Here is a 23,476-nt window from a genome sequence, read left to right as displayed (position 1 = left end):
CCTTGTGTTCCCACCACAATGCTTCCTGGAAGAAGAAAAGGGTACAGATTACCTGTGGCTGAGACACAGGATATGAAGAACAAAAGGAGTGTTTGAAATTGACCTCATTCTGTTTGACAATTTTGGGAAGTGCAAGTTAAAAAATTAAAACATACCAGGACAAATTTATCCTTAAATCCCCACTCTAAACTACCTACACAGCACACCATTCATACTAAAAACATATTTTAAGTCAATAATTAAATATCATACCTGCTTGGATGGGGATAGGGTGACAAAACTATAGAAGTCAATGGGATAAGGAAACAATTTCAAATCTCAGCAATTGAAAAGAGAAATTCTAACATTCTCTATTTTTAAGAGTTGGTATTGAAATGAAACTTGTGGAGGCACACACTGCTTTTAATTTTTGTCTCTTACGGAAAAAATGGTTTGATATTTTTAATGTTACAATACCCCTTGGAGATTATCTAAGTGAGAGGTATCACTAGAATTATGTGCGCACTTGCTAGAAGATCTAGATGCCTATACTACTCTGGGGCTGAATTACAGCCGATTCAACAAAGGTAATCAGATTCAATGTGATTCGGTTTATAGTACTATTCATAAAATATTTACAGAATACAATTTTTACTGAAAGCACTTGTAGATGGTATGTTGAGAAAACAGATACACTGAAGTGCTGAAGCTATATGCTGGTATATGTATGAAGTTAGGGTAAATATTCGAGACCATTAAATAAAATATTCCAGGGCTCCCAAACTAATAACTAGACAGATAATTAAAACAAGGTTTCCTAAACATTTTAATCTCATTGTCTTATAATATTAATTCCTTTTAAAATATAGAAATTCAAAAATAAACTATTATTGGCATGTCACTTACAGAATTTCAATGTAATTATACGAAGATAGTTTGTTCTTAGAGAGTACAGTGTTAAGAAATATGATATATAAGATTTGCTCTGCTTAGAGTTCCTTGTTTCTTGCCATAAATACCTTCTTTACCACATGATTATATTAAATACGTTGTTGTTGTTAGGTGCTATCGAGTCGGTTCCGATCCATAGCAACCTCATGCACAACAGAACGAAACACCATCTGGTCCCATGCCATCCTTGCAATTGTTGCTATGTGTGAGTCCATTGTTGCAGTCAGTCTGTCAATCCATCTCGTTAGCGTCTTTTTTTCCCTGCCCCTCTCCATATATATGTTTTTATTCATTCTCTCTACCTTTGGGTAAGGAAAATGAAGTTTTACTAATGAAAGCCAGAAAAAATAAAAAACAAGCTTTAAAACAAAATGGATTTATTTAAAATTGTTCAAGGTTGTGTCTGTAATGTAACAGATGAATTTAATTGATAATTATGTCATATATTACATCTGATCCAATGATACCAATATTTGGAATTTTCCTTTAGTATTTTTTAAAATAGTACTAGAAAATTAATATCTAGTACTACAGAATCCATCCTTTATGGTTTATGTTTTGTGCAGTAGCACGAGGTATCTCAGTGAATCCTGTATTCCCATAACATGATAATATACACCAAAGTCTTGTTGTTGGCTGCCAGTGACTCGATTTCAACTCACAGTGACCCATGTGACAGAGCAGAACTGCCCCATAGAGTTTTCCTGGCTGCAATCTTCACAGAAGCAGATTGCCAGGTTCTTCTCCTGTGGAGCCACGGGGTAGGTTTAAACCGCCAACCTTTCAGTTAGCAGCCAAGTGCTTGGCAAACTGCAGCACCAGGGCTCCTTACAAAAGGCTTATACCCAACTACATAGCCTGAAATAAAATATTAAAGGCACAAAATAATTTTTATTCAGACATCAAAAAAAACCAAAAAACAAAAAAAGCCAGTACCTATCTAACATAGACGTCATCCTCAAGGTAGAACTACTCCCAGGAATAAACCTCTGGTTTACTGCCGAAGTGACGTCTCAACTTTTAGTGGGTTTCCTCGTCATTTTTGCAAACATGATTTGTTACTGGCAACAGTCAGGGTTCTTTGTAACTCTGGTTGCCTTTCTTTTAGATCTATTATTCCTGCTGAGAGTCTCTACTAAAGAAGAATTTTTCATAGTGACACCAACTCTAGTCTTCCTGTAAATAATCACGTTCTCATAAAAATCATTCTTTTTATCGTAAACTTATTGCCAGAAGCATGGAAAAATACCCAAGCCAGGAAACTCTTGTATCTTTTTCTGCAAATCACTTTCTTTTAACCCTTATTGCCATTTGAAAACAACAAATCACCTACATATTTATATACAACACATTTAACTAGATGCTTCAGTTTACACTGAAATAGTTATTTTGATCATATATAAAACAATGAACTATAAGTTGCAGTATTAAATATGACATATTTTAAGACAATCTTTTTTTTTTTTTCTGGAGCAATTTTTTACTCTTCCTAAAATTAAGTCTTTGTATCAAATATAAGTCCCAGCTTACGATCATTTCATATCTATCGATTTATGTTTAACAACAAACATCTATCCTTTAAAAGCCTCTTTCTTAGAGGAGGAGGTTTGAAAGATTTAAGATAGATTTACTCAATTTTAGTTCACTTATATCATACAGCCAGATAACTTTATAATAGTAAAAAATACTCAACTGTGTATAATTTGTATCTCAGACTAAAGCAGGCTCAAAAGTATCCACAGTTAACATGCTAATAAAAATTCTCCAAGCTGATTTTCTCTGCCATGTGATCATTACTGACCCCACAGACGAAAGAAAGCATGCAGGACCGGACATAGGCACTTTAAAAAAAGGGTTCCCTGTGAGCGGCAGGAAGGCTCCATCATCACCTTCCCTTACTGTCAGCCCCTTGCAGGGAGTGAGGACCTGGAAGGGCAGTTTTTGCCCAGAAAGTTCTCTTTTTTATTCCAAGTATCAATGAGTCTGAAATTCCACCACAGGAAATCATCCCTTGTGAATGCTCTTTTATAAGACAAAGACTTTAGGTATGGGAAAGTTATTTAACTCCATTTCCTTGGTATGACCACCACCCCATCTGTCAGTTTGTTGTACCGTGGTGGCTTGCATGTTTCTGTGATGCTGGAAGCTGGGCCACTGGTATTTCAAATACTAGATGGGTCACCCATGGTGGGCAGGTTTCAGTGGAGCTTTCAGCTAAGACAGACTAGGAAGAAAGGCCTGGCAATCTACTTCCAAAAATTAGCCAGTAAAAACCTTATGGATCACAACAAAATACTATCCAATATAGTGCTGCAAAATAAGCCTCCTAGGCTGGAAGGCACTACACGATAGTCACAACAGTGGACTCAAACATAAAAAGGATCATGAAGATAATGCGAGACCAGGTAACATTTTGTTCTGTCATACGTGAGGTCACCAGGAGTCAGAGCAATGAGACAGGAACTAACAACCACCACCTTGGTGTGAACTGCCCTATTAAGATAAATTTCTTCTACATGGGGTGCCTTGGTGTGCTCCAATTCACTAGGTGTCAATAGGGGAAAGAGAGCTGAGTGCCTGAAACGAATACTGAGGAAAATGCTGTCTACACTCATATGCTCAATTCCTATAAAACCACCCCTCCTTCCATAAATAAATATTTAGAGCTACAAATAATCATGTTTTGGTTGTTTATATATTATTCAGAAAGATACTATATATCATTAATACAGTATGTATACATGCTACCTAATCACTGTGACAATATCATTAGAAAATATACAGGGCATATGTTCTGTATTGTTTCATTCATTTTCTCATGCATTTGACTAATAGTAACTGAATACCTAATTTACATACCAGGCACAGTACTAGGCACACACACACAAAAAAAAACACCAACCAAACCCACTGCCATCGAGTTGATTTCAATTCATAGCGACCCTATCCTACCCGTACTGTACCCATTGCCTTTGAGTCGATCCCCACTCATAAAAAAAAAAAAAATCCACTCATAGTGACCCTAAAGGACAGAGCAGAACTGCCCCATAGAGTTTCCAAGGAGCGCCTGGTGGATTTGAACTGCCAACCTTTTGGTTAGCAGCCGTAGCACTTAACCACTATGCCACCAGGGTTTCCGACCCTATCCTAATATACAAAAATAACTGAGATGCAGGTCTTGCCATTAGGGTTCTTTAAACACAGGGAAGGGCTGGGAGAAATGGTATAGGTGAGTCTCACTATAATCTTTTCTCAGGGAAAGTATTACGATTCTTGCAAAACTATGAGAATGGAAAATGGAATTAATTCATCAGGCTTCTAGCCCTGCTTTCAATACACCTTGTATGCCACCTTCAGATACAATTTTCTGAAGTGGGTTTTGCTCTACCTGAGAATATAATCTCCACCATGGAATACAAACTTCTTGGAGGCAGGTAATGCATTTCCCTTCTGTCTGTCTCTGCCTTTTAACCAGAAGATGCATGACAAATGCTCTGGAAAGATTAAATTGGAAAACTTAACTGTCTGTCGGATCAGGCTTAAACCCTGTAGTTGAGCATTGCAGGGCCTCTATAACGAGCCCGGCTAGTCTCCTGCCAGGTGAGCCTCATTGGCCTGCCTCCACTCCCACTTCACCAGGCTCCTCTTTGCTAGCTGTGTCTATTGCCTGATGGAATGCTTTCTCATCCCTTTCTCCACCTTCAAGGCAATGTTCCTGTTAAGATTTTATTGGTTCTTTCTTCTCTCCATCCACTGTCTGGATAACAGTAGCTACAACATTGGGAGCCTACTACATGTCAGACCACATGTACTACAAGTTATTTCCAATCCTCTCTACAACCCTACATTGGACGGAGAATGAAATGAAGACTTATGCAGACAACTTTGTGTACTCCATCAGAAGACAAACTCTTTGAAAGAGGAGATGGTTTCCCACATCTTTTTCTTCCTTTTGATTTTCTAACACTGGACCAAGCACAGAGATGATATGGAATGAAACCTTTCAGATTATCTGATTTGCAGAATTTAGTTAAGAATCAATGATCCAACCAGAAGTTAATGAATTATGTCGTCATATTTTGTCACTGAAGCATTAAAAAGTTAGTAGCTTTGTGAAAACAAGTGTGTTTTTTTCCTGAGGATAAAAATGATAATACTCACATGGAAAATTTATACGATACAGAATACACACACACACACACACAATAAGCTCTCAATTCCATCCCTCAAGTAACCACTGTTAACATCCTTCCATAGACCTCCCTCCCCTCCCATTCACTCACCCATTTATCCAAAGTCCCTCAAGTTTTTCACAGAACCTACATTCCAGTAGGGGAGACACACAAAAAGCAGGTGAAACCAGGTACATGCTACTTGTAACCTACTTTTCTCCTCTACTCACCAATATATAATAAATATATTGATCATCTATCCATATTATCTCTTAAATTGCTGCATAATACTCCATTTTTTGCATGTTTCCTATTTCATTTAGCCAAGCAAAGGCTGATGGATCCAATAGTTGCTATCAAGTTGATTTCTTTAACCTGTTGCCGTGGAATCGATTCTGATTCATTGTGACCCTATAGAACAGAGTAAATGCCCCAAAGAGTTTCCAAGGAGCAGCTATTGGATTCGAACTGCTGACCTTTTGGTTAGCAGCCGAGCTTTTAACCACTATTCCATTTATCTTCTTAGTTTATATTTATTACATTTTCCTTAACTGATATTTTTAATCCCTCGCATCTCTGAGCCTTGTTCGTTCTATACCTTCTGCGTAGAACACTCTTCTCTAAAGCCCACCCCATTCAGCTTTGTGGGCTCCTGTTAATCCTTCAAGTAGTACTTTTGACATCACTCTCATGTGGGGCTGGCTGCACTTCCCCAGTACTCCCAAAGGCTTCCAAATTCACTATTACCTTACTTATTTATATCCCCCACCAAACTGAGGCTACTTGAGAACAGGGATATCTTCATCTTTTCTACCATTATCTCTAAAAACAACTGATTTGTTTCTCACCTCAACTTAAAGTTTTAAATTTTACCTCAGATTTTGGAAAAGCCCTTTTTTGTCAATTTACGTAGCTTTGGCCAATTATGACTTCTACTTAAGAAAATTTAAATAGGTACGTAGGTATGTGATTATAAATAGAATGATGTTTGCTATTTAAAATCCAGAGCATTTTTCTTTTATTTTAACATAAATAAACATTATGTTTTAAACGTTATAGTTCTACCACCCACCTGTCAGTTTGTCATACTGTGGTGGCTGGCATGTTGTTACGATGGTGGAAGTTGTGCCACTGGTATTTCAAATACTAGGAGGGTGGACAGGTTTCAACGGAGCTTCCAGACTAAAACAGGTTAGGAGAAAAGCCTGGTGATCTACTTCCAAATCAGTCAATGAAAACCTTATGCATCACTGGTACTGGAAGATGAGCCCCCTAGTTAGAAGGCACCACACAAGAGTCGCAACAAGGGACTCAACATACCAGTGACTGTGAAGATAGGACAGGACGAGGTAGGTAATGCTTTGTTCTGTGATACGTAAGGTCGCTGTGAGCTAGAGGTGAGTCGATAGCAACTAATGCAACAAATATTATTACTACTTTTCGAGGGGGAAATATTCTTACTCTACCACACCTCTAACATGTTATTGCATACATGCTGAACATTTTACCTTTCGACTGTTAATTTTCTAAGCTATTTGTTGCTTAATAGAAACATCTTATCTGCAAGTCTAGTAGTATTGAATTAGTATGTGTTTAAAACAAACAATTCCTACTAATCAAAGAGGATATCTTGGACATAGGGCTACCTTTAAATTTCTGATAAAATGCCAACATCAGAAGATAATAGTCGGTTAATTTGGAAGATGCAAACAAGTTTACCAAATGATGTTGATCAAAGTCAACATCCCCTTCCCACACCCAGCCTCCACCTGCCTTACAAAGGAGTAGCACACAATTAGCAGCAGGAAGAATCCAGGATTCCGAAAGCTTTTCCTTAGAAATGCTGTTAGAATGCTGAACTGCGCCTGGATAGAGGCTCTACTGTAACTGCCCTGAAATGGGAGAAGCCTCTGGGATGGCAACGGAAACACATTTTGGGGGAAGTTGTAGTCACAGGCCTTCCCTGGCATTATTCAATCAAAAAAAAAAAAAAAAAAGGGCACTTTGAAAATTCTTTTCTCTATTAAACAAACTTCCTATGGAGGTAAATGAAGAAAATTTGGCTTTAAAAACGAGTTAGCCTCTCCCCGACTGAAGATTAGTGAACACCTGTCAAAATCTGGGATACCAGTCTAAACTAAAAGCCTGTCACATATGACATTAGCAGGTCAATTTCACAGTATTTTTAAATAAGCTGACGGCAACCCAACAGTCCATCTGAAAGCTGAAGCGGCATTTCTATTTAGCAAGAAGGGGAAGTGCTACCATTTGTGGGGGCGTCCCCAAGTGGCAGGCACTGGGCTGGGGACTTGAGATTCTGTTCTCTCCTTTAACCTTCACAGCCTCCTTGTTCCCATAGCTGACGCTTGTCGGGGTTGACTGTGCTATGGCACATGTTAGTAAGGAGCAAGGACTGAAGCCAGGTCTCTCTCACTCTGCTGCTTTCTCTATTCCTCCAACGGAATTAAGAGACTTGCAAAACTAAGAAGAAAGTTTTTTGGACAGATTAATATCAGACTGCTAACTGATACTAAAAATGACCACTTCTGCCTTACATAGTCATTTAATTCTCCAAACCAGGAATCTTCAATATACATTTTGATTCTGGGCTTCCAACTAAAATTTCACAACAGGACCCCTGCTCTGAAACCATTTTTCTTCTTCAGCAAGCAGGGGCCAGACTTCTTTCTTGGAAATCTCCATCAATTTCAAGCTCAATTCTCTCTCCTGAGCTTCTGACCTGCCCATACAACTGCCCACTGGCCTCCACGTGCATGTCCTACACACACTTCAAATTCAATCTCTCAAAACCGGATTCATCATCTTCCTTCCAAAACGTGATCGTTTCCATGGGTTTTCTACCTCAGTGAATAACACCTTGTTGCTCAAGCCAGAAACTACGGTTCTTGCCTCCCCACCCCCAACACTGAAAATACCCCGAATCCTATCCAGACTACTTCTTAACAGCTTTCACATCTGTCCCTGTTTGCTGTTCCCTGGTTACTAGATTACTGATACCTCTGACTTCCCAATCCGTCTCCACAGCAATACTAAAAATTCTGTAATGATCGCCTTTGGCATTCACTATAAAACCTTAGCAGCCCATACAAAGCCTTTCGTGATCTGGTTCCTGTCACCCTTCCCTCCTCTTATCTCACCACTGCTGTACACGGGCTCTGTGTTTTAAACACACTCAGACTCGGTCTCACATGCCATGCTCTCTCAGGCCAAATTTTACTTCCTGGTGAAGTCATTTCTCTACCATTTTCATCCTTGCCACCTCTCCCCAAGTCTGGGTTAGCCATCCCCCCCCTTTGGAACCTACCAGCATCCTTACATATCTCCACTACTGTGGATATCACTCTGATGTAACTGTTAGTTTTCTGTCTGATACAGTTGCTCTTTTATTTTTCTGTCTCCACTCAGTATCCGGGCTCCTTGAAGGTAGGGAATATGTTTCATCTCTCTACCCTCAATGGCTAGCATAGTGTGTGGAAGGGAGCAAGCCATGAGTAAATTTATAGCATAGCAGGTCGTAATGTAGGAGCTGCTGAAGTGTTTCTGTGTATTCAACGATAGGAATGTACAGTAGCACATGTCTGTCATCCATCTGTCCATCCATTCATCCGTCCATTTATTTACTGACCTATCTCCCAGCTTTTCCAAAAGAGATTTTAGAATGCTTCAGCAATTACTGTCTGTAAGACATGATGAGAAACAACAACAAAAAATCGAAAATTCCTTTAGAAAAACCACTGTTCAGTTATTGGGCTATACAGTATTGCATCTATGTGTCATAGGGTCCTTGTAAGTTCATGCACCAAGATACGACTCAATTTCTTCAGACTGCTAAAGAAGAATAGCCAATTATATGGCACAGCTAAAGAGGTTTTTTTGTTTGTGCCATGATATTTCAGCCAGGGAAGCCATGTTTTGATCTCAGCTTTACCATTACCTAACCCAGCGTCTTTGGCCAATCACTTCAATTTCCTAAGTGTATAAACTGGAGATATATAAGACTGAGTTCACGGTGGTGACAGAGGATCACATTCGATGGTTTTGTGACAATGCTTTGTATACTGTATAGTGGCTGTTATCTCATTAACAAGGACTTTCAATCTGAAAACAGTTTGTGCCATGCATGTCTTCAGTTGCTAGCACTCATTTTACCTGTGTGAGGAGAAGGAGGTGCCGTTGAGTTGACTCTGACTCACAGCCACCCCATGTGTGTCGGAGCAGCACTGTGCTTCATAGGGTTTTCAATGGTGATTTTTCAGAAGTAGAGCACCAGGACGTTCTTCCAAAGCACCTCTGGGTGGACTCAAACCTCCAACCTTTTGGTTAGCAGTTGAGCGCATTAACCATTTGCATCACCCAGGGACTCCAATGTGAGAAGAGGTTTCCTTAATGCCTGCTGTCCTCCTGCCTCCTCCTTCCCCAGGGGAGGACCCGCAGCCTGAGCAGGCAGTGCCCTGGGCAAGCTGCCCCGATGCTGTGTCCAGCGCGGGGGATCTGCCAGGCTGCGTGACCGCGCGCACAGCCAGGCTCTGCCCCACGCTGCAGACACCACCACCAATTCCACCAGCTGTCCTTCAAAACGCACTGGGCAGCAGGAGGATGCAGAGAGGAGAACTCGTCAGCAGAACTAAAGGAACACGTGTCCTTTGGACAGGAACCAGAGTCTTCCTTTCATACGAAGAAGAGCACAATGTGATGGAAGCAGATACAGTGGTAATTTAACTATGTCACTGCCAACGACCAACTTTCCCTCATGAAACTGGGGGGCTTTGAATGAGGAAAGAGCAAGGAAAACACCCTGTGATGTGCCTGAAACTTAAGGCATTTGCAAGACTAACCGCTTTCGTTGTGTCTGGTACGATTTCTATTAGAATTCTACGTGGGAATCTTGGCAGCAAAGGTGTGGTTTTATAATCGTCATTCCCTAGCCCCTCCTTAACTCATCCCCTTCTCTTCCTCCAGATTACTCTAGCACCTGCCGCAGTGCTTTGTGTGTAGAAGATGCTCAATAAACAATTAATAGCAGCGTAGACTTCTTTAGAGCCTCCCGTGTGCCAATGCTAGTTCTATGCGCTTTATTCATTAAATGAAGAATAACTCAGTTAATCCTCACGCTGATCCTATGCTGTGGGTACTGTTACCATCCCATTTTACAGATGGGAAACTGAGGCACGGAACAAATGCAACCATATGTTCAAACTCTGGTTATCTGCAGAACTCCAAGATAACAAACAAAATAAATACCGGATTTTGAGTCAAGTTGGAATAGTAGAGTTATAATTATATTCAATATTTTTCTGATTATAAAGAAGTATTAACCAATTATAAAAAAACTCCACTGCCGTTGAGTTGATTCTGACTCATAATGACCCTAACAAGACAGAGTAGAGCTGCCCCATAGGGTTTCCAAGAAGGACCTGGTAGATTCGAACTGCCGAGCCTACGGTTACAGCCATAGCTCTTAACCACACCACCACCAGGGTTTCCAACTATAGGACATAATAACATAAAGAAAATTTAATAACTTGTAATCCCACTGCCTAGAGATAATAATTTTTGTTTTTATATTTTGGTAACATTTTTATAGTAGAGAAATTTATTTTTTAATATCTAACATACATACCTGAAATCACACTGCATATAATTTTATATTATACCTCTTCTATGTATATTGTGTTTTGGCATTAAGGATTTTGAAAGTATGACTTTGAAAAAGGATAATATCAAAGTTTAACATCTTGGACAATTTCAATTATTTTTAGGATTGGTAGATCATCTTCATTTTTTTTAAAGCTAACTTTTTCAAATTATAAAAGCAGTAGTGCTAATTTTAGACTATGAATTTAAAAAACTGGGTAAAAAATAATTCGAAAAAATATAGTTGAGCCTTTTATATAGCAAACCCTGTGTTAGGAGCTTAAGGTTCAGGCAGACAAATCACGGCCCTTGCCCTCAAGGAATTATCTCATGGAGGATAAAAAGAGGGAAACAGAAAATCATAATGTAGTACAATAAGTATTTTTACGGCGGAAAAAACCCCCTCCTACCACTACCAAGGAAACCCTGGTGGCATAGTGGTTAAGTGCTATGGCTGCTAACCACGGGGTCGGCAGTTCAAATCCGCCAGGTGCTCCTTGGAGACTCAATGGGGCAGTTCTACTCTGTCCTACGGGTCGCTATGAGTCAGAATCGACTCGACGGCACTGGGTTTGGTTTTTTTTTTGGACCACTACCAAGTCCCACCTATCTGCCTGAGCGTGTTCCTGCAGACTCTGCCAGTCCTGTCACTTGCATTCTGGATCCCATCCTCTCTTGCTCACCTAAGGACTTCGCTCCTGCAACTGCCCCTCACTTTGGCACATCATGTATCTGTCCTTTCTACTGAATCATTCCCACATACATCCCAACATGCCTAAATGTCTTTTACTTATAAAATAAATAGCCCTTTCTTGATTTTATGATCCCCTCTACAAACCACTCCATATTTTTACATTCTATCATCATCAAAACTCTCAATACTTCCTGTCCCTGGAGGTATAAACCGGTAAGGCACTTAGTTGCTAACCAAAAGATTGTCAGCTCATGTACACCCAGAGGTGCCTTGGAAGAAAGGCCTGGCGATCTACTTTGGAAAAATCAGCCACGAAAACCCAATGGAGCACAATTCTACTCTGACATACATGGGGTCACAGGGAGTCAGAATCAACTCAACAGCAACAGGTTTTGACGCTCTGATCTTCTCCACAAACCACCCCACATCTCTGCATTCTGTCACTGTCAAAATACTCAATACTTCCTGTCTTCACTTTTTTAACCCTCGTCCTCTCAACTCTTTCCAACGGAATTTACATTTTCACATTTTATTGAAATGGTGTTTATCAGAGTCATCAATAACCAACATTCTTGTCAAATCAACAATCACTTCTTTGTCCTCATCTACTTTGGCAGCACTTGGCACAGTAATGAAAGATTTCCACATTATCGAAATACTTTATTCTCTGGGTTTCTGTTCTCCTTTGAAAGCTCTTCCTTGGTCCTATTTCTAATTGTTAGAGTGTCCTAATGCCCCACTGAGGCCCTCTCTTCTATTTACACACTTTCCCCTACGTACAGTGGCATGGTTCTTCGCCTCCCAAAACTCTTATCTTCAGAATTTCTCTTTTCTCTGGGATCCAAACCTCTATGCTTACCTGTTTATATGTGATAGTTTGACTTGGATGTTGGAATAGGTATTTCAAACTTAGTGTGCTCAACACTGAATGCTTGAATCAAAGTCCCTCCTCCCCCCACCTCCTCAACCCAAACCAACTCATTCTCGTCTCAGAAATGTGACCACCCATCCAGTTGCTAAGGTCAAAACCTAGTGTAGTGGTCATCACTGACTCGGTTTTCCCTCTCCACCTCATCTGATCATTAGCAAATCCTGCCAGGGCTTCCACCAAAATATAGGGCAAATCTGCAGCTTCTCACTGTGTCCAGGACTGCACAACTGCAGCCCAAAGCTAATCTCCTCCCTGCCTAACTGAAACAATCTCGTAATTGGTCTCCCTGTGTCCTCTCTTGCCCCCATTCCTCATATGATAACCTGACTGATCTTTTTAAGGTACAAATACAATTCTATCACATCCATGCTGAAAACTCTCCAGTGGCTTCCCACTGCAATTAGAAAAAATACCCATCTTCTAAGTGGTTAAGTGCTACAGCTGCTAACCCAAAGTTTTGAAGTTCGAGTCCCCCAGTGGCTCCTTGGAAACTCTATGGGGAAGTGTGTCCTACAGGGTCACTATGAGTTGGAACTGACTCATCTGCAATGGTTTTTGGTTAATTATGGTCTACAGGGTACTTCATGATCTGGACCCTGTCACTCTCCTACCCTTCACTCCGTCCTAGCCACACTGGTCATCTTGCTTGTTTTTTGAAGAAGAAAACTCAATCCCATCTCAGGGCTTTTGCAATTGCCATTCCCCTTCTGGGGTGCTACCACATTGTTGCACATTGACTTCTCTCCCACCTTCCTGTTTTCTTTGCAAATGCCATTTCCTCACAGATAAGTTCTTCCTGGTCATCTTAGCCAAGAATCATCCTGCCCCCCATGCTGTCCTGCCTCAGCCAATTATTATTTTCTTCAGAGTACTTACCACTACATGAAACTACCTTATTTACACAGCATTTATAGCCTGCTTCTCTTTTACAGTGTTAACTCCATGAGGAGAGTGGCCCTGCCTCAGTCTTGGCGGCATCCACAGCATCTATAACTGTGCCTCTCACTCAATAAATATTTACTGACTGCTGAATGAATGAATGAAACAACACAGTATAAAGACAGTAGAGAATGCTACACGCGTCTTAGTTTTGAAGCATCACAGAGAGACAGTATAATAACCTCATCATCCAGTTATTTTTAAATATGTCATAGATGCTAAAAATCAGGACCATACACTGCATTTTGCAGTTTGCTTTTAAAAATAATTTCCCCATTTTTATTAATATATCATAAATTTAACATTAAGGCCACACTGTATTTTACAGCTTATTTTAAAACTTGAAATGGACCTTTATGCAGTAAATAGTTTTAATGTATTTCTAAATTTTGTTGTATAAAACACTGCATGGGAGGCAGAGTATGGGGGAATGAGTGGACTTCTGGAAAATGTCAGACTTGGGTTAGAATCTGTCACTTAATACCTTTGTGACCTTGGACTTTTTTGGCTCCTCCATTGGAAACCCTGATGGTGTAATGGTTAAGTGCTATGGCTGCTAACCAAAAGGTTTGCTGTTCAAATCCACCAGGCGCTCCTTGGAAACTCAATGGGGTAGTTCTACTCTGTCCTATAGAGTTGCTATGAGTCGGAGTCGACTCGATAGCAATGGGTTTGGTTTGGTTTTGGTTCCATATAAAGGAGATAATAGTGCTTCTATCATTAAGATATCGGGGTACTAAATAAAATGGTGTATATAAAGCCCTTAGAACAAGTTTCCAATGAATGCTTATTATTATTACCTCATAATCGTTGTTAGGTGCCATTGAGTTGGTTCTGACTCATAGCAACCATATGCACAGCAGAAAGAAACAGCTCATGATTATCTGTTTGCAACTCTATTTTCTTAGAATAGACGATGAAAGTGGAATTACTAAGTAAAAGAGTTGTCACATCAAGGTTCTGAGGACACTGTCAAGCTGCTTTGCATAAATTTATACAAATGTATATAAAACTCTGTGCTGTGGGAGACATTACCAGGATATAGAACGTGCGGTCCTTTGTTTCCTGAATTTATCAGGAGAGATTAAACTAGTATACAAAAGCCTCTGGGCAGAGCTGAGAAAAGCTGTACCAATTTGTACCCTTACCAGCAATGTTGGCAAACGCCCATCCTATTGCACTGTAAACCATATCATTGATTTTAAATCTTTGCCAGTTTGATGACCAAGAGGCTAGACACTTAACGTTTGACCCAACCTTTCTGATTACTAGAATGAAATCTAATATTTTTATATCTTTCTGTATGCTGATCATTCGAATGCTTTCCTCTTGTAAATTGTTCTTGTCCTTTGGCTCCTTTTTCCTACTGAGCTAGTTCTTTACGTGTTTCTTCATCATTTGTAAAAACATGAATTCTTTGCTACTTTGGTTGTACATGTTTCGTTCTGTTTTGTCTTTTTAATATTATCAATGGCTTTTAAAGGTAGTATTTTTTTCTCCTTCATTATTAAAAAATGCATATACATTATAGAGAATTCAGAATATAGAGTGAAGTACAAACAAAAAAATAAAAAACTCCAAAATCCCAGATAAAAACAATGCTGAAATTCTGGAGTATCTTTCCACAGATTTTTTTTGTTCATGTTAGGCACCATTGAGTCCTTTCCAGCTCAGAGCAACCCTGTGTAGAAGAGAGCAGAACACTGCCACATCCTGCGCCCTCCTCACAATCATTACTATGTTTGAGCCCATTGTTGCCGCCACTGTGCCCATCCATCTCGTTGAGGGTCTTCCTCTTTTTAGCTGACCCTCTACTTTACCAACGATGATGTCCTTCTCCAAGGACTGGTCCCTCCTGATAACAGGTCCAAGGTATGCAAGACAAAGTCTCGCCATCCTCGTTTCTCAGGAGCATTCTGCTTGTACTTCTTCCAGGACATATTTTTCATTCTTCTGGCCATCTGTGGTATAGTCTATATTTTTTGTCAGACCATAATTCAAAGGCATTGATTTTTCTTCGGTCTTTCTTGATCATTGTCCAGCTTTCACAATTATGAGGTGATTGAAAATACCACGGTGTGTGTGGTTCAGGCACAATTCAGTCCTCAAAGTGACATCTTTGCTTTTCAACACTTTAAAGAGGTCTTTTGCAACAGATTGACTGCTGCTTTCATGAGTGTTGATTGTGGATCCAAGTAGAATGAAATCCTTGACAACTTTTTTCCATTTATTATGATGTTGCTTATTGGTCCTGTTGTGGGGATTTTTGTGTTCCTTATGTTGAGGTGTAATCCGTACTGGAGGCTGTGGTGTTTGATCTTCCTCAGTAAGTGCTTCAAGTCCTCTTACCTTGCAGCAAGCAATGTTGTGTCATCTGCATATCTCAGGTTGTTCACGAGTCTCTCTCCAATTCTGATGCTGTGTTGTTCTTCATAAAGTCCAGATTCTTGGATTACTTGCTCAGCATACAGCCTGAATAAGTAGGGTGAAAGGATACAACCCTGACACACACCTTTTTTTTTTTATTTTAAACTACGCCGTATCCCCTTTGTTCTGTTCCGACGACTGCCTCTTGGTCTTTGTACAGGTTCCACGTGAACAAAATTAAGTGTTCTGGAATTTCCATTCTTCACACTGTTACCCATAATTTGTTATGATCCACACAGTTGAATGTCTTTGCATAGTCAATAAAACATAGATAAACATCCTTCTGGTATTCTTTGCTTCTAACCAAGGTCTAGCTGACATTGGCTATGATATACCTCATTCCACATCCTCTTCCGAATCTGGCCTGAATTTCTTGTAGTGCCCTGTCAATGTACTGCTGCAAGCATTTCTGAATTATCTTTAGCAAAATTTTACTTGTGTGAGATATTTCACTTATATGAGATGTTAATGTTGAATAATTTCCGCATTCCATTGGATCACCTTTCTTTGGAATAGGCACATATGTGGATCTCTTCCAGCTGGTCAGGTAGCTGTCTTCCAAATTTTTTGGCATAAATGAGTAAGTACTTCCAGCCTTGCATCCATTTGTTGAACCATCTCAATTGGTATTCCATCAATTCCGAGAACTTTGTTTTTCAACGATGCCTTCAGTGCAGCTTGGACTTCTTCCTTCAGTACCATTGGTTCTTGATAACATGTTACCTCCTGAAATGGTTGAACACTGACCTATCCTTTTTGGTACAGTGACTATGCGTATTCCTTCCATCTTCTTTTTATGCTTCCTATGTCATTCGATTTTTTGCCCATAGCATCCTTCAACATTGCAACTTGAAGCCTGAAATTTTTTCTTCAGTTCTTTCAATTTGAGAAATGCTGAGCAAGTTCTTCCCTTTTGGTTTTCTAACTCCAGGTGTTTGAACATTCCATTATAATACTTTTGTCTTCTTGTGCCACCCTTTGAAATCTTCTGTTCAGTTCTTTTGCTTCATCACTTCTCCCACTTGCTTTAGCTACTTTATGTTCAAAAGCAAGTTTCAGAGTCTCTTCCAACATCTATTTTGGTGGTTTTTTTTTTTTTTTTTTTTTTAACTTTCCTGTCTTTTTAACAATCTTTTGCTTTCTTCATGTATGATGTCCTTGTACAGATTTTTTCAAGTACGGACGCTTAAAAACCAGACCTAGAATGGAACCCTACATGAGACTCAGGAAGCCCTGGAGTATTCATATTGCAATATGAAATATCAGTCTGTCTGGACTAAACAAAACAGTGGTAGAGTGAGGAAGGGGTGCCCAATGCAATTTCAAAATAACTAGTTGGTCTGTGCAACTCCTTCACATTTCTGGGTCTCACAGAAGACAAGAGAAGGGTTCTCACTACTTCCCAGCCTAAGCCTTGCAGCTGTGAAGTAAGGCCGGAGGCCAGAGACGTGGTACCTGCTGACCCTTGAAGGCCACCACGTCAACACCACTGGTTAGAATGACAACCATAAAGTCAGTAAAATGATATTACTTAAAACCAGCGAGAAAGAGGAAATCCAACGTGAGCTCACGTTCTATTTTTAAAATGTCCATTTTAATAAAATATTTTCCTTTACCTGGAAAAATTCAGCAGAACTGACCAGTGGCAGGTTAAACTGAAACATTATCATATGCTGAAGGTTTTTCCCTACTCTATTTACAGATTGCCTTTCAATAAAAATCCAACAGAAAGACCTCTTTCTTCACTTATAGCAATGTTTTACTAAACAAGCTTGGGCGAGGGGGAACCCTCCAATTCTATATTGTCATTCACAAAAAAAAAAAAAAAATGGCTTCCATATAAGCATCATCATATTGCACATGGAGGCCTTTTTGTAAAATGATAGGAAGGATGTTAGTCAGACTAGGAAAGCCAGCAGGGCACTAGGGAACTAAAGTCTAAGCCCTCCTCTGATGTGAGAAAATATTTCCCATGATAATTAGGTTTCCCTGTCACTCATATTCCTAACATGTCATTTTTAATGGTAGGGAAAAACAAAATTTCTCATTTTAATTTTTTTTTTCCTGGAGTAACAACAGAATTAATTTAAATAGTCACTGAGTGAAATGACAAGGCTTTTAAAACTAAACATGGTTAATTTTATAAATTTCCTGTAGTTTGATTAGAATATTTCTAAATTGCTTCAAAAATCATATTCTAAATTTCCTAAATCAGATCCTAATATCCACATTAAACATAAGCTTTGATAATATAACAAATGTTATGGGAAGCCCCTTCACAAAGTGTATTTCATTATTCAGAATCTCTCATATGCCAAAGCTGTGAACTAACCAAATAGTACAGAGGAGAAGGCAAAGTTAAGATTTTAGAAGAAAAGAGGCCAACTGTAAACAATTAGATTTGAAAAATCACACTTCATGATAACCAACAGCTTGTTAATCTTAAAATTACTTGTACCACAAACCTTAAAGAGCTAAAAACATGTAATTTAAATATATTAAAATATTCATGTCCCCTACCACAGCACATTGCTAACTGGAGTGTGAAATCAGGCATTACCACATCATTTCTGCCTGGTGAGATAATTTTGGTTTTTTGAAGAGCATTATGCCAAAACATTTATTTTGCCAGGAAATAATTTCACTTATTTTGAAAGAAACTAATACTTACAATGACCAGTCCCAGGTTTGTTGAAAAAATGAAAGACTGATGTAAACATAAGGGCCACTTTATTTTTTAAATGTTGCCTGAATCTAGAACAAGTAAATACTTTCTAAAGATAAAACAGATGCTAAAAATTCTGCTTTTGTAGATCCCTTTATGTTATTCTCAAGTAAAATAATTTAAACTCAACTTTTGTAAAGTTACATGCTTAAATATTTTTTCACCACTGTTTTATATATCTGGTTGCATTAGTCATTCATTCTCTTTTCTACGTTACCTCTTCTAAGAAATAGTCCTAGCACAGACAAGTCCAAGAATAGAATCTGATATTTCAATAACTGAGTAGACTGCTAGTTAATTATTTTTTCATTTGTGCTTATGGACAAAAATGACATCGCTAAACTAAAACTGTGAATGATATACTTTCAGCATATTTCTTAGGGTGCTATCTCAGACAGTGTCTAGGTACACTTCAGTGTGAATAACGTCAGGAAAGAAATAAAAATCTAGCTATGTTACAACCACACTGATTTTGGAAATTTTGGGGGTCTATATAAAAAAAAAAAATTTCTTTTTACCATGTTATTACTCTGCCTAGCTTCTCACTCTTCACCACATAGTGTTGGCACTGTAGAGACAAGCTCTGGCATTTTTAAGAAGGTAGAATTTAAAAGCGATAGCAAATTACTGCTAATTTCTTCTTGATGGGTGCTATTAACACCCATTAACATCAATAAGAGTAACAAAGTCGTATCCAGGACAAAATATCGGCTTTGTGTGTATCATTAGAAACAAATGGAAACTCAGTAAAGGAATTTTAACAAACTAGTAAAATATGGAATTTTTTGTGCTGCTCCCTTATAAAGTGAAACACAGCCATAAATCAGAAACAGCTCTTGAAAATAAGTATGATTATTAAACTTCTAAAAGTAATTCTGAACTTGTCACTCACTTGTAATACTTCTGTCTTAAAAAACGGTAATATATGTACCTTTCTTTAGGAAAGCAAACTCTTTAAAATGCAAAAAAAAAAAAAAAATGTGTTTTACCTTGAGTGTAAAAATAAATACTTCACTGAGGAATGGGAGAGAAAAAAAAAAAAAAAGCACATTTAAATAATTTTATTGCACTGTAAGTTGCCAATTCGTCTGTGAGTAGTTTCATTGCAGATGAAAAGAAATCAAAATATAGGACAGATGTTAAACAAACCGCCTTTAAGTTCTGTCACACACTGGCATTTTTCAAATGATTTTGGTTCATCTATTAAATAAGGTGCATTTCGCTTGATTTTGAAAAGGGAAACATCAGGAAATATTTAAAGGCCAATTGCTGCCAATTAACTTTGATCAGTAAAAGTTCTATTTGAATCTTTCAGATTCTTCTGTCTGAAATAATATACATTTATAAATCCAGCAAAACAACAACTTGATGATTAATGCCTGTTGGCAGCCCTGCCACAAGCTTGCTGAATGGTGGGATTTAAATAAACAACTGTCTCTATTAAGAAAGAAGTGAAATGCAGTTATAGTCATGTTTTTTCATAATGGAAATATGAAAAACAGTATTCTTTGTTTTGAAGAATGCTGCTAACAAAGATCAGCATGTTTGTCAGTACCCATAATATTTAGCTAGCCATCTTACAAAAGTTTCCCTCCAAATCATAATGAACAAATAATATCATCTGCAGTTTGACATCAGATATCTTGGCAGCCCGAAGAGCCTGACTAAAATATCGTCTAACCAACTGGACCATTCAGTAAGAAAAGCAGTTGACCTAATATATTGAGAGTCTGACACAGCATATATATATAAAAAAAAAGCATATATAAGTATCATAATTTCTGATGACACAGCTCGATACTAACTGATAAATCTGTAGCTTCTGATAATCAACAAAGTTTAAAATTTAATATTCCTGTTATTAAACTTTAATCCTTACCAATGGTTAGATGGCATCTAACTTTGAAATACAACAGCCGAAGTAAAATAAAATAGAGCAATACCATGAAGGCAATACACATTGCCATAAAATTACTAATTATGCTATCCCATCATTTCGATTATCTAATTATATATTTAAAAATAATATTCATTATTTTATGATCATCTATTTTCAAACATGAAACGTAACAAACACGAAAGACAACTAGAACTTACTTCTAAGTCATTAAAAAATAGATGTGTGTCTGCCAAGTTGAAAATCATTTCTTCCATTCGCAGTCCAAGGGAAACTGAAGTAGGTGGATCCTAAAAGAAGAATTTTAAAGTCAAGAAAATGTACATGTGACGTTACATGAATACGGTGTCACATTAAGAGGGAGTCAGCATCAGGAAAGGCTGAAAGCAAGAGGTAATTGTGACACCTGGATTTCAACTCCTTTCGATGAGCATGATTTATTTTGTGGATATTTTAGCAACTTATTATTTTTTTTTAAGTCAAATGCCCCAAATGTTGCTGGCCCTTTGCATAATGAAGAAATAAGTTGTTGATTATAATATTGCAAAAAATTAAAAATCTAGGGTCACTTAGTCTTATAAACTAAAACCAAACCAGCTACCATCGAGTTGATTCTGACTCACAGAGACCCTAGGGGACAGTTTAGAACTGCCCCATAGGGTTTCCAAACTGTAGATTTTTACAGAAGCTGACTGCCACATCTTTCTCCCACATCTTGCTCTTCGGTAAGCAGCGAGTACTTTATTCACTGTGCTACCAGGTCTTCTCTAGTCATACAAAGTAGAGGTAATTCAGCTTTATACACCTATTTTAGGAGCAAATAATTCAGTGAATCAGGAAACCATTGGTGTTTCTATTACACCACAGCCATTAAGAGTGTCCAAATGAATTACCACAAATATCAGAAAATAGATACAATGTAGATTAATTTCAGAAAGGTAGTAAATAGTAATTTTAGTCCAGATGACAACTCTCTATTGTTGTCTGTATTTTATTCAAACTGCCTGCCAATTGTGAGTATACTCAAAGTAGAAAGTGATGGCCATTTGGACCACTCGGTACCATGTCCAGCTCAGAGAGCTGATCTTGACATTCGTGTGATACCACCTAATCATCAAATAGCTGGTATTATACAAAGAGGGAGTGCAGTGCATTCTGAGAGATACACTGTAATGTAAGAGTCAAATACTGTTGGTGATACCCAGAGTATACCCTGACCAGACGGGTTGCCATGTGAGGGCTTAATTTCTGTAGTTACAATTTCCTTGATTAAATGATGATACAGCTAGAGCCTGTATTTATTCCACAGATTTACTGTAATAATAAAATAGTATATTAGAAGATGGTCTTTGGAATAATTTAAAATACCATATAAAATTTGGTATTGTTATTAGAACATCAATAAAACCTTCAAAAATTAATTTATATCCCTCTATACTTTCTTTTTCTATGGAAATATTTGTCTTCTCTACTAATCATCTCCAACCATGAACATTACTAAGAGAGCAACACTATAAAGGAATCCCTGAGTGGTATGAATGGTTAACATGCTTGGCTACTTATCTAAGAGTTGTTGGTCTGAATTCACCCAGAGGTATCTTAGAAGAAAGACCTGGTGATTTACTTCTGAAAAATCAGCCACTGAAAACCCTATAGAGCCTAGTTCCACTCTGACACACGAGGTCCCCATGAGTTGGAATCAACTTGATGGCAACTGGTTTTTAACACTATAAAGGTTGCAAATATCTGCATGTTCCCTGAATTTGTCTCAGTGCCAGGAGATGTTATCAAGACAAGGGTTGTGTTGGGCTGACTGACTGCTCATCACTAGTATCAAAGCCTCGAAGTATTGGGAGATGCCAGTAAGATTCTCACTATCCAATACTGCCCAGTCTAAACCTGTATTGTGTTCTGAATGCACTACCTTCGTTACAAAGACTCGTCTTTGTACAAGTATCTTATACTTACACTTTGTACAAAGGATCTTATACCTCCTAATCTCCATTCAGCTAAAGTCTATCACACCCTTGAATATCTACCTCCAGTTCCATCTCTTCATGCTCTTTGGGAAGTAGCAAGAAGTGGTAGAAGAAGAGCTCTAGACTTGGAAACCAGGACCTTCCCTTGCCCTCACACTTTAGTCTCCTTATTTAACCTCTCCCAGCCTCAGTTTTCTCATGGAATAAATCAGACAGCCAGATGGCAAACATATTATTCTCACATCAAAAAAAGAAAATCCAAATCCACTGAGTCGATTCCAACTCACAGCAACCCTATAGGAAAGAGTAAAACTCATAGGGTTTCCAAGGCGCAACTGGTGGATTCGAGCTGCCGACCTTTTGGTTATCAGCCGTAGTGCTTAACCACTGAGACACCATGCTCCTTATTCTCACACGGAATAACAAATAAATTTGTCTCTCAATTAGCCACGATGAGTTTACAAATGAGTGAAAAAAAACTCCTTTTTATTTTTGGTTTTATAAGAAATTGCTGCTCACAAGGATTCTAAGTATCAGTAAGTATGCTGGAAAAAGCAAATCCTCAGATGTACCTAACAGCAGAATTAACCAGCAGGACAAGTTCAAACAGCTGTTTCTAAAACAAAACACCTGACTAAGGTGTTTAGTCCCTCTAGTTCAGGCCAATAAAAATACACTGACTTGTCTCATAACTATGTCAATGAATCTTTTTATGTGGCAAGGGTGAAGAGACTCACCACATTTATTTAATTGCCAATTCTGGACTTTATGTGCCATGGTATTGTTACTTCTGGAAAAGTATTATTTCTTCTTGATACAGTTGCTTATTTATATGGCCATCAAAAGAATTACTCTATTGTTTGTTAATATATAGCGTACTTTGACTTTTCTTCATAAATTACAGTAACGACTTGCTTGTTGGAATACTAATAAATTTTAAAGGCTTGTTCAATCTTCTGGTCAAATACAACACAGATGTTGGCCTTATTTACCTTTTAATGTTATTTTCTTTTGTTATTAGCTGTCATTGCTTAAAAGTTTTTATACCTGCCACTCCATGGTATTGTTTGCTACATCAAAAGAACAGTCTGAGAGTTAACTCAAATGAAGGAATTTTAGAATAGGAA

The 23,476-nt window shown here is 38.3% G+C and overlaps 1 protein-coding gene across 9 annotated transcripts in view; it reads right to left on the bottom strand.

Annotated features, from left to right (window-relative positions):
- The window catches only part of EYA1 (EYA transcriptional coactivator and phosphatase 1), a 438,130-nt gene that overhangs the window by 30,361 nt on the left and 384,293 nt on the right, over positions 1-23,476 (bottom strand). For all 9 annotated transcript variants that reach the window (XM_049853553.1, XM_049853551.1, XM_049853550.1 and 6 more), the window contains one exon: positions 20,571-20,660. In XM_049853553.1, coding sequence (XP_049709510.1) covers positions 20,571-20,660 — 90 coding nt within the window. The remainder of the gene's footprint in view (positions 1-20,570; positions 20,661-23,476) is intronic.

The sequence above is a fragment of the Elephas maximus genome, chromosome 15 (assembly GCF_024166365.1).
Source record: "Elephas maximus indicus isolate mEleMax1 chromosome 15, mEleMax1 primary haplotype, whole genome shotgun sequence".
NCBI classification, from domain to species: domain Eukaryota; kingdom Metazoa; phylum Chordata; class Mammalia; order Proboscidea; family Elephantidae; genus Elephas; species Elephas maximus.
This window is presented reverse-complemented; position numbering and strand designations above follow the sequence as displayed.